The sequence below is a fragment of the Anomaloglossus baeobatrachus genome, chromosome 9 (assembly GCF_048569485.1).
Source record: "Anomaloglossus baeobatrachus isolate aAnoBae1 chromosome 9, aAnoBae1.hap1, whole genome shotgun sequence".
NCBI lineage: Eukaryota > Metazoa > Chordata > Amphibia > Anura > Aromobatidae > Anomaloglossus > Anomaloglossus baeobatrachus.
The window spans coordinates 25,369,448-25,381,550 of NC_134361.1; the positions used below are offsets into that span (position 1 = coordinate 25,369,448).

General features: G+C 40.5%; 1 protein-coding gene across 43 annotated transcripts in view; it reads right to left on the reverse strand.

The window, feature by feature from the left end:
- LOC142250958 (uncharacterized) overlaps positions 1–12,103 on the reverse strand; it is a 345,599-nt gene that overhangs the window by 153,512 nt on the left and 179,984 nt on the right. For 38 of the 43 annotated variants that reach the window (XM_075323314.1, XM_075323336.1, XM_075323323.1 and 35 more), the window contains 9 exons: positions 11,658–11,747; positions 11,413–11,502; positions 10,096–10,155; positions 9,748–9,885; positions 7,524–7,619; positions 6,046–6,312; positions 5,081–5,176; positions 1,101–1,190; positions 128–187 (listed from right to left, as the gene is read on the reverse strand). In XM_075323314.1, coding sequence (XP_075179429.1) covers positions 128–187; positions 1,101–1,190; positions 5,081–5,176; positions 6,046–6,312; positions 7,524–7,619; positions 9,748–9,885; positions 10,096–10,155; positions 11,413–11,502; positions 11,658–11,747 — 987 coding nt within the window. The remainder of the gene's footprint in view (positions 1–127; positions 188–1,100; positions 1,191–5,080; positions 5,177–6,045; positions 6,313–7,523; positions 7,620–9,747; positions 9,886–10,095; positions 10,156–11,412; positions 11,503–11,657; positions 11,748–12,103) is intronic. The other 5 variants (XM_075323319.1, XM_075323335.1, XM_075323338.1 and 2 more) reach the window with 5 other exon arrangements.

The following is a 12,103-nucleotide window of genomic DNA, read 5'->3' on the forward strand; positions in this document are numbered from 1 at the left end:
AGGCAGCATTTATTTGGTCTTTGGAAATGAAATTTATGGTTGAGAACCTCTTCAATTGGAAAGAAGCCAGACAGCGAGGCTGAAGGATCACACCCCTCTGATAAGTCTAGCAAGGTGAGTAACGCACCTTCAGTAGGAGGTGTTATGGTTGTAGCTGTTGAACGTTGTGTAGTTGAACTGATTGGCTCTGGAATAAAAAAAAAAAATACAAAGAAATCGGTTAAATTGTTAGTAAATAAGAGGAGAATGTAGTGGTGGTGATTGGGCACGTAGTATGTGTGATGTGGACAGTGACATTTGTAACATAGAGCAAGTCAACTTTTAACACAAACACAACCTTAGTAACGTCACCAAAGACCTGAATCAGAGCAGATAATTGCACATATCTAGATCCAATACTGCACATAAGTTGTAAAATTCTGCCTTAAATGATAACAGATAAATAGTATTTGAGGCAAATTCTACTTATGTGGACATTCACAGTTATTAGAGGATATATATATATAACAGTAATACATATCTGCAGAAGATTGCATCGGCCAGGGAAAAATCAGAAGACCTCGAGCAAGGCTGGGTAAGTGTCCCCATATCTTACAGATATCACATCACATGGTATAATATGGTCACTCAGGAGGGGCTATAATAGCCAGCATAAAAGCAGAAGTAGGAAATGCAGCAACATGTTCTTGTGAATCTGGATTGTGAGGGGATGTCGCAGTTTGCAGTTCAGTCAAAGAGATAGACGAAGCCATGAAACACTGAAGAAGCTATACAGATCGTGTGTGACAGCACAGCAGGGAAGAATAGTTACCATCCATGTACCCATAGGCATGTATACTATGAAAACATCATGTTGACTTTACTAACGTTGTTTTTTCAATAAAGAGCTTAAAATTGTTGGTAGGATCCCAGGAGGCCTCATAGTGTTAGTCATGACTTTTCAGGGCAATTGGATTCTTTACAGAACTTTCAACTCATGGAAAATCAATTCATGATTAATGAAATTTGCCGTCAAAATTTGTGAAAGCTGGAGAATATTAAATTAAAGAGATTCGCTCATCTCACACAATTCACATAACAATGAGATAAATCTGACTTACCCGGACATTCACATGGTATAAGAGCACAGAGATAACCGTAGTACATTTCTGGGCTGCAGTTTTCAGGAAGGCACCAGCATTGCTCCACTACTATGTACAGAAGACATGAAAAGTATAATCACCATTGTTCTTTCTAAAGAGTGGAAATGATCTGCCAACACAGCCAAGGAAGGACGCAAATGGGAAAAGCAGGTCGGTAGTTTTGGCTGCTTTGGGTTGATTTTTTTCATAAGATAAGTTACATACCTTCAGTGGTAGGTGACATGGTTGTAGTTGTTGGGCGTTCTGTGGTAGGTGACATGGTTGTAGTTGTTGGTTGTTCTGTGGTAGGTGACATGGTTGTAGTTGTTGGTTGTTCTGTGGTAGGTGACATGGTTGTAGTTGTTGGGCGTTCTGTGGTAGGTGACATGGTTGTAGTTGTTGGTTGTTCTGTGGTAGGTGACATGGTTGTAGTTGTTGGGCGTTCTGTGGTAGGTGACATGGTTGTAGTTGTTGGTTGTTCTGTGGTAGGTGACATGGTTGTAGTTGTTGGGCGTTCTGTGGTAGGTGACATGGTTGTAGTTGTTGGGCGTTCTGTGGTAGGTGACATGGTTGTAGTTGTTGGGCGTTCTGTGGTAGGTGACATGGTTGTAGTTGTTGGGCGTTCTGTGGTAGGTGACATGGTTGTAGTTGTTGGTTGTTCTGTGGTAAGTGACATGGTTGTAGTTGTTGGGCTTTTTGTAGTAGTAGTGTCTGACCCCAGAAAAAAAAACAGAGTAATGTTATTTCATTCCAAAAATAAACGATAATATAATAATAAGCAATGTGCACATAGCAAATGTGTTTTGGGCGGTGATATGCCTAACCTAGTTGAAGACGTATAACTTTGTATCCCTTGATTCTGGCACAACAGCCTTACTCACTATATACAGCTCCTACTGCAAGTCCCTGTTGTTACAGAGTAATAAAGGAGATGGCTAGTGGGGTACATAGAAATCATGGGGCCCCAAACCAAAAGTCAAAATTTTATCATGCCTTAAAGAAAGAAAATATTTGATGGAGTTGATAGGGAAAAGGTGCATTTGTGTAGTCAGCATAGGGCATATTATGCCCTCCAACTCTTTAGAGATAGAAGAGAGAACTTCTTGAGCCATCTGTATTGACATGTGGGTCACAACCACATTTTCTTTATATATAGAGGAGCTCTTAAAATCTATTGGTTGGACATAGATCTCCCCAATAATCTGCCTCCAGAGGTTATTGTTAATAAGAGGGGGCATTACCAATGTGAGAGCAGACTGTCAGTCATTACATGTCTCACAGTGGTAATGCCCCTTTTCATTCACAATAAGCTCTAGAGGCAGATTCTCGGGGAGATCTATGTCCGGCCCAGAGATCTAAACAGCTGATATACATATAGGAAAAATTCATCGGATCACAAATATCAAGAATACGGCTCATCCTGTAAAAACAAATAAAAAAAAAACAGCCCACATACGGCTACATCGCCTGAAAAAAATATAGATGGCTTTAGATTTATAGGACATAAAACTATTTTTATCCGTTAAATATGTTATTACTCTGCAAAAATAGGAAAACCCAAAAGCTTTAGATGTTTGTCGTTGTTATAATCGCACTAATCTTGGAACATATTTTAAAAATGCAAAAAACAATGGAAAAATTTCAGTTTTTTTCATCCTCCACAAAAAAAATTTAAGGAAAGTAAATTACCGTATTTTTCGGACCATAAGACGCACTTTTTTCCCCCAAACGTTGGGGGAAAGTGGGGAGTGCGTCTTATGGTCTGACTGTGGTTGCGGGGAATGAGGGTGCTGCGGTGGAGCGGGTCATCGGGGGCACGAGCAGGCTGTAGCAGCCTGCCGTGACCACGTGGACCCGCTCATTTAATATGCACGCCCATCCTCCCGCCCATCTCTCAGCGTTGAACCCGGCACTGACAGGTGGGCGGGGTGATGGGCAGGGATAAACAGTCGGCCCGCATGATCACCCCTGGCAACTGCAGCCTGGAGTGATCATGTGCGGCTGTATTCACTGCCTCCCGTGCGTCATCATCAGTGTGGGGGGCAGTGAATCAGTACACATTACTCACCGTTCCCCTGCAGCATCGCGATCTCCTGCCTGTGCCGGTCAGCTGACTTGCTGGAGACTAGCGGCGCGCACAGCGATGACATCATCGCTGTGCGCACGTGTCCACACACAGCTGCCGGCACAGACCACTGGAGGACATCGCGATGCTGCAGGGGAACGGGGACGGCTCCACTCAGCGGCGCTGCCACTGACATAGACGGTAAGAGGAGCGGTGCTGCAGGGAGTGAGGTGAGGTAAGGTGAGTATGAACGTTTATTTTTTTTTATGTGCCACAGGATGCGGCCATACACCAGGATGAGGGCATATAACAGGATAGGGGTATATTATGAGCAGCATGGAGAGTATATGAGCAGGATGAGGGTATATAGCAGGATGGGGGTATATGAGCAGCATGGGGAGTATATGAGCCGCATGGGGAGTATATGAGCAGCATGGAGAGTATATGAGCAGCATGAGGGTATATAGCAGGATTAGGGTATATTATGAGCAGCATGGGGAGTATATGAGCAGCATGAGGGTATATAGCAGGATTAGGGTATATTATGAGCAGCATGGGGAGTATATGAGCAGGATGAGGGTATATGAGCAGCATAGGGAGTATATGAGCAGCATGGGGAGTATATGAGCAGCTTGAGGGTATATAGCAGGATTAGGGTATATTATGAGCAGCATGGGGAGTATATGAGCAGGAAGAGGGTATATAGCAGGATAGGGGTATATTATGAGCAGCATGGAGAGTATATGAGCAGGATGAGGGTATATAGCAGGATGGGGGTATATGAGCAGCATGGGGAGTATATGAGCAGGCTGGGGAGTATATGAGCAGGCTGGAGAGTATATGAGCAGGACATTACCCCATAACAGTGTCAGCAGCAGATCATCGCCCCATAAGTGTGTCATGACTACATTTTTTGCTTAAAATTTTATTTTCCAATTTTCCTCCTCTAAAACCAGGGTGCGTCTTATAGTCCGAAAAATACGGTAACAAGTTGTATATATTACAAAAATGGAACAAACGAAAAATAAAAAAAATAAATTAGTCCAACAAAAGCATAAACCCTCCTAAGGCCTCTGCCACACTCACGTGAATTTCACGCACGTGCCGAGAGACACGTATTTTCCCTGCGTGTTGTGTGCAGGTAAGTACGTGTCTCTGGTACGTGCGTGACACGTGTGTTCTACGTGTGCTATCCGCGATAGCACACGTAGAATCAGTAATTATTATACTCACCTGGTCCTTCCTGCTGTCCGCGCTGCTGTCCGTGGTGCTGATCCTCGGTCTCCAGCCCTCCCGTCTCCCCGCTGCTGCTGCTGCCAGGCAGTGAAGTGAATATTCTATGAGAATAATGAGCGGCGGTCGGCAGCAAGAGGCAGCAGCGGCAGAGACAGGAGGGCTGGAGAAGGTGAGTTAATGTTTTTTATTTTTTTCCCTGACATGTGTGTTTACTCCGGCGCGTGTCACACGGGACCGCATCCACACTACACCCGTGTGGTACGGGTGCGGGCCGTGTAACACCCGTGCTGCCGGAGAAAACACTGACATGTCAGCGCTTTGAAAATCGCACACACGTACAAACGCACACGGACACACGTTCCGTGTGGTTTTACGTGTGTGTGCCTGCTACAATAGGGTAGCATTGGTTAAAGTGTCTCCGTGCCGCCGGTACGTGTAAAAAATGACAAACACGTGCCGGAGGCACGGATGTGTGGCACAGGCCTAAAGCAGAGAGATAAAAAAAGTTATTACTCTTAAAAGGCGAAGACTAAAATGAAATGACACATAGGCTGAAATAGTTTTTCTCCCTATGGGGTTAATCCATATCTAATATGCAGTAAGTTTAAAAAGAAAGTGAATATTTGTATGAGGCAATACTGGGGTGAATATTACTTACGTGGACAGTCACACGGGATGAGGGGGCATCTATCATGGTTGTAGTTGTGCATTCTTGGATCGCAGTGTTTAGGAAGACACCAGCAGTGTTTCTTTTCTGCATTGTGTTAAGAACACACGATTGTTATCAACATTATTTTTGTATAGTGTTTACTTTTATTATACATTTATTACATAAGCTGAGCCTAACATCTAATTTCATATTATTTGTAAAGGAGACACAATATTTCACCTCTAGGGGATGTAATCCTAATGGAACTTTTCACACAGATACAGGAATATAAGAAAATTGAAATAAGCAGTAATCCATAGAGAAAAAACGTGGGGTTTTCTAATAAGATAGAATATTGGTGGGATTTTCACTTGTGCAATCCAGTGGTGCGTATTATATTAAAAAAAGGGATCTGGATAGAAAAATAAATTTTCATAGATTAGTTATCCTTAAAGGAAAAAAAGTGCTGCATCTTGAACGCTCAAAATAGGTCCTGTCCTTATTGCCACCCCCATGTTTCACAGGAGGCATGGTGTTCTTTGGATGCAACTCAGCATTCTGTCGTTTTCCAACACGACAAGTTGTGTTTCTGCCAAACAGTTCTACTTTGGTTTCATCAGACCATATGACATTCTCCCAATACTCTTCTGGATAATACAAATGCTCTCTAGCAAACTTCAGACAGGCCCGGACATGTACTGGCTTAAGCAGGGGAACACGTCTGGCACTGCAGGATCTGAGTCCTTGGCGGTGTAGTGTGTTACTGATGGTAGCCTTTGCTACGGTGGTTCCAGCTCTATGCAGGTCATTCACTAACTTTCCCCTTGTGGCTCTGGGATTTTTGCTCCCCGTTCTTGTGATCATTTTGAGCACACAAGGTGAGATCTTGTGTGGAGCCCCAGATCGAGGGAAATTAACAGTGGTGTTACATGTCTTCCATTTTCTTATTATTGCTCCCAAGATAAGTTACGTACCTTCAGTAGTAGGTGACATGGTTGTAGTTGTTGGTTGTTCTGTGGTAGGTGACATGGTTGTAGTTGTTGGTTGTTCTGTGGTAGGTGACATGGTTGTAGTTGTTGGTTGTTCTGTGGTAGGTGACATGGTTGTAGTTGTTGGTTGTTCTGTGGTAGATGACATGGTTGTAGTTGTTGGTTGTTCTGTGGTAGGTGACATGGTTATAGTTGTTGGTTGTTCTGTGGTAGGTGACATGGTTGTAGTTGTTGGACTCTTTGTAGTAGTGTCTGATCCCCCAAAAAAACAGAAATGTTATTTCATTCCGTTGAAACGATAATATGATAATAAGCAATGTGCACATAGCAAATGTGTTTTGGGTGGTGATATGTCTAACTTAAATGAAGATGTATAACTTCGTATTACTTGATTCTCGCACAACAGCCTTACTCACTATATACAGCTCCTACTGCAAGTCCCTGTTATTACATAGTAATAAAGGAGATGACCAGGGGGCTACATAGAAATCATGGGGCCCCAAAGCAAAATTTTACCATACCGCAAAGAAAGAAAATATTTGATGGAGTTGGTAGGGACAAGGTGCATTTGTGTAGTCAGCATAGGGCATATTATGCCCTCCAACTGTTTAGAGATAGAAGAGAGGACTTCTTGAGCCGTCTGTATTGACATGTGGGTCACAACCATATTTTTTTTTATATGTAGAGGAGCTCTTAAAATCTATTGGTTGGACATAGATCTCCCCAATAATCTGCCTCCAGAGGTTATTGTTAATAAGAGGGGGCATTACCAATGTGAGAGCAGACTGTCAGTCATTACATGTCTCACATTGGTAATGCCCCTTTTCATTTAAAATAAGCTCTGGAGGCAGATTCTCGGGGATCTATGTCCGGCCCAGAGATCTAAACAGCTGATTTACGTATAGGAATAATTCATTGGATCGCAAATATCAAAAATATGGCTCATCCTGTAAAAACAAAACGCAAAAAAACCTAGCCCACTTATGGTTACATCGGCTGTAAAAAAAAAAAAATAGATGGCTTTGGATTTATATGACATAAAAACTATTTTTTTTCCATTAAATGTGTTATTTCTCTGCAAAAATTAGAAAACCTAAAAAGCTTTAAATATTTGTCGTTGTTATAATCGCCCTAATCTTGGAACATAATTAAAAAATGCAAAAAACAATGTTTTTTTCATCCCCACAAAAAGATTTAATAAACGTAAATTAACAAGTTATAACTATTACAAAAATGGAACAAACGAAAATTAAAAAAATTAATCGGTCCAAGAAAGTATAAACCCTCCTAAAGCAGAGAGATAAAGAAAAGGTATTACTCTTAAAAGGCGAAGATTAAAATGAAATGACATATAGGCTGAAATAGGTTTTGTCCTTAAGGAGTTAATGCATATTTAATATACAGTAAGGTTAATAAGAAAGTGAATATTTGTATGAGGCAATACTGGGGTGAATATTACTTACGGGGACAGTCACACGGGATGAGGGGGCATCTATCAGGGTGGTAGTTGTGCATTCTTGGATCGCAGTGTTTAGGAAGACACCAGCAGTGTTTCTTGTCTGCATTGTGTTAAGAACACACGATTGTTATCAATATTATTTTTGTATAGTGTTTACCTTTATTATACATTTTTTACATAAGCTGAGCCGAACATCTGAATGCATAATACAAGTGCATCTCAATAAATTAGAATATCCTCAAAAAGTTAATTTATTTCAGTAATTCAAGACAAAACGTGAAAAACATATATTATATAGAGTCATTACACGCAGAGGGATCTATTTCACAAGTTTATGATATAGAGTCATTATTTTTGTATAGTGTTTACCTTTATTATACATTTATTACATAAGCTGAGCTTAACATCTCATTTCATATTATTTGTAAAGGAGACACAGTATTTCACCTCTAGGGGATGTAATCCTAATGGAACTTTTCACACAGATACAGGAATACAAGAAAATTGAAATAAGCAGTAATTGTCTTTTATACTGATAACAAGTTCAAATAGGTGCCATTACTACAGGTAATGAGTGGAGGACAGAGGAGCCTCTTGAAGAAGTTACAGGTCTGTAAGAGCCAGGAATCTTGCATGTTTTTAGATGACTAAATACTTATTTTACACCATAATTTGCAAAAAAAAATCTTGCCAAATCAGACTCGGTGATTTTTTCTGGATTTGTTTTCTCATCCTGTCTCTCATAGTTGTGGTCACCTCTGATGTCAATTACAGGCAAATCTCATCTTTATAAGGAGGAGAAAGTGCACAATTGGTGGCTGACTGAATACTTTTTTCCCCACTGTGTATACATACAGTGCTGTGCAAATTAATTGGGACAAAGCATTTTTTAAGTACAATAGTAAGCTGGTTACCAGTCGGTGATTCAAAACAGTTTTAACTGCTTTGAAAAAGGAAATGTGGAAGAAAAAGGAAAACTACACCAAGAACTGATAAAACATTTATCAGAAATAGTAAAATTAATGAAAGAAAAACAAGTAAAGACCTCCAAAGACACTTGTTTTCTGCAGGTATTGATATTAGCGATTCCATTGTACGGCGCAGGCTTCTGGAAGTTGGTCGGAGGGCAACAAAGCCAGTAAAGAAACAACTTCTGACATCTCCAATGAAGACAAAACGACTCGCATGGGCAAAAAAATATAAATCTTGGCCAACTTGCCAGTGGAAAAAGGTAATTTTCAAAAATTAAACCCATCTTTTTGTTCCAGGGTACAAAGCAAGTGTTGTTAGAAGAAGCAAAAATGAACCATTGCGAACCGATCATATTCAACAAACTGTAAACCACCCTCAAAAACAGATGTTTTGGGGCTTTTTTACAGCTGATGGTGCATGGAGCTTATTTCCTAATGATAGTATGATGAATTCATCCAAATACATAGACGTTTCAAAACGTTTCATTGTGCCATTCATGCGTAAATTTGAAGGGACATTCCAACAAGATTGGCTCCATGCCACAATTCCAAGTGCGTGAAGAAATTCCTGGAAGAAAATTAAATAACAGTGCTGGCCTGGCAATTCACCAGACTTACATCCTATAGAAAATTTGTGGAGCATTGTGAAGAGACGTACAACCAAAGAACGCATGATAAACAGCGCCATACAAGTGTGGTACCATGATAAAGAATTGAAGAATTTAGGCAACAACTTGGTAGAATCATTGCCAAAGCGCATCGAAAATCTCTTATTGGCTAAAGGAGGACATATTTCTTACTAAAATTGGTATGTAACAGTTGATTATAACATTTTATTATTAAATATTCAAAAATGTGTTTTTTTGCTTTGTCCCAATTAATTTGCACAGCACTGTATATATAGCAGTACGGGGCTCAGGATGGGGGACAGATATAACTGGAAAGGGACAAGTACGGGGGATAGATATACAAGATTGCAGACATATATAAGAGGATTGTGCCCCGGATGTAGAACATTCTGTATATAACTGGAAGAAGCCCAGCATGGACAACATATACACCTAGATGAGGCCCAGGATGCGGGACATATATACCAGGAAGGAGCCCAGGATGAAGGACATTAGCACGGAAAGGCAGACATTAGTACATAATGAAAGGGGATGGTGGCAACACATAACGCATTCTTTGGAAACAAACGAGACAGTGAGACTAAAGAATCAAAATCCTCTGATAAGTTTAGTAAATTGAGTAACGCACCTTCAGTAGTAGGTGTTATGGCTGTAGGTGTTGGGCGTTGTGTAGTAGATGTAGTCTTGGTTGTAACTGGGTGTTTTCTGGTTGTAGGTGGCATGCTGGTGGTAGTTGGATATGGTTTAGTGGTGGTACTGTTTGGCCCTGGAACAAAAAAGATTCAGACAAAGAAAAATAGTTAGACTATTCCTAACAAAGAAGAGAATGTAATAAATCCAGGTAGTTCAGGCAGCATTTATTTGGTCTTTGAAAATAAACATTTCTGGTTGAGAACCTCTTCAATTGGAAAGAAGCCAGACAGCGAGGCTGAAGAATCACACCCCTCTGAGAAGTTTAGTAAGTTGAGTAACACACCTTCACTAGGAGCTGTTATGGTTGTAGCTGTTGGGTTTTGTGTAGTTGAACTGATTGGCTCTGGAATAAAAAAAGAAAAATACAAAGAAAAAGGTTAAATTGTTCCTAAATAAGGGGAGAATGTAGTGGTGGTGATTGGGCACGTAGTATATGTGATGTGGACAGTGACATTTGTAACATAGAGCAAGTCAACTTTTAACACAATCACAACCTTAGTGATGTCACCAAAGACCTGAATCAGAGCAGAAAATTGCACATATCTAGATCCAATACTGCACGTAAGTTGTAAAATTCTGCCTTAAATAAAAACAGATAAATAATATTTGAGGCAAATTCTACTGACGTGGACATTCACAGTTATTAGAGGATAGAGATGACTGTAATACATATCTGCAGAAGTTTGCATCGGCCAGAGAAAAATCAGAAGACCTCGAGCAAGGCTGGGTAAGTTTCCCTATATCTTACAGATATCACATCACATGGTATAATATGGTCACTCAGGAGGGGCTATAATAGCCAGCATAAAAGCAGAAGTAGGAAATGCAACAACATGTTCTTGTGAATCTGGATTGTGAGGGAATGTCGCAGTTTTCAGTTCAGTCAAAGAGATAGAGAGACGAAGCCATGAAACACTGAAGAAACTATACAGATCGTGTGTGACAGCACAGCAGGGAAGAATAGTTACCATCCATGTACCCATAGGCATGTATACGATGGAAACGTCATGTTGACTTTACTAACGTTGTTTTTTCAATAAAGAGCTTAAAAGTGTTGGTACAATCTCAGGAGGCCTCATAGTGTTAAGGGTGCTTTACACGCTGCGACATCGCTAGCGATCTCATTAGGGATGTGACACGCCAGATCACAGATGCGATCTGCCGAGATCGCACATGTGACCGGCGCTACAAAAACGACCTATGTGCCATCTCAGCAAATCGCAGATGCGATCTGGCGTGTCACATCGCTAATGAGATCTCTAGCGATGTTGCAGTGTGTAAAGCACCCTTTAGACATGACTTTTCAGAGCAATTGGATACTTACAGAACTTTCAATACTATGGAAACCTCATGTTGACTTCACTAACGTTGTTTTTTCAATAAAGAGCTTAAAAGTGTTATTAATATCCCAGGAGGCCTCATAGTATTAGTCATGACTTTTCAGGGCAATTGGATTCTTTACTGAACTTTCAACTCATGGAAAATCAATTCATGATTAATGAAATTTGCCGTCAAAATTTGTGAAAGCTGGAGAATATGAAATTAAAAAGATTCGCTCATCTCACATAATTCACATAACAATGAGATAAATCTGACTTACCCGGACATTCACATGGCATAAGAGCACAGAGATAACCGTAGTACATTTCTGGGCTGCAGTTTTCAGGAAGGCACCAGCATTGCTCCACTACTGTGTACAGAAGACATGAATAGTATTATCACCATTGTTTGTTCTAAAGAGTGGACATGATCTGCCAACACAGCCAAGGAAGGACGCAAATGGGAAAAGCAGCTCGGTAGCTTTGGCTGCTTTGGGTTGATTGTTTTCATAGTTAAGTTACATACCTTCAGTAGTAGATGGCCAGGTTGTAGATGTTGGGCGTTCTGTGATAAGTGACATGGTTGTAGTTGTTGGGCTTTTTGTTGTAGTAGTGTCTGACCCCAGAAAAAAACAGAGAAATGTTATTTCATTCCGATGATAAACGATAATATGATAATAAGCAATGTGCACATAGCAAATGTGTTTTGGGTGGTGATATGTGTAACTTAACTGAAGACGTATAACTTTGTATTACTTTACTCTGGCACACCAGCCTTACTCACTATATACAGCTCCTACTGCAAGTCCCTGTTACTACATAGTAATAAAGGATATTGCTTTCGGGGGTACATAGAAATCATGGGGCCCCAAAGCAAATGTCAAAAAATTTTTTCCATACTTCAAAGAAAGAAAATATTTGATGGAGTTGGTAGGGAAAAGGTTCACATGTGTAGTCAGGATAGGGCATATT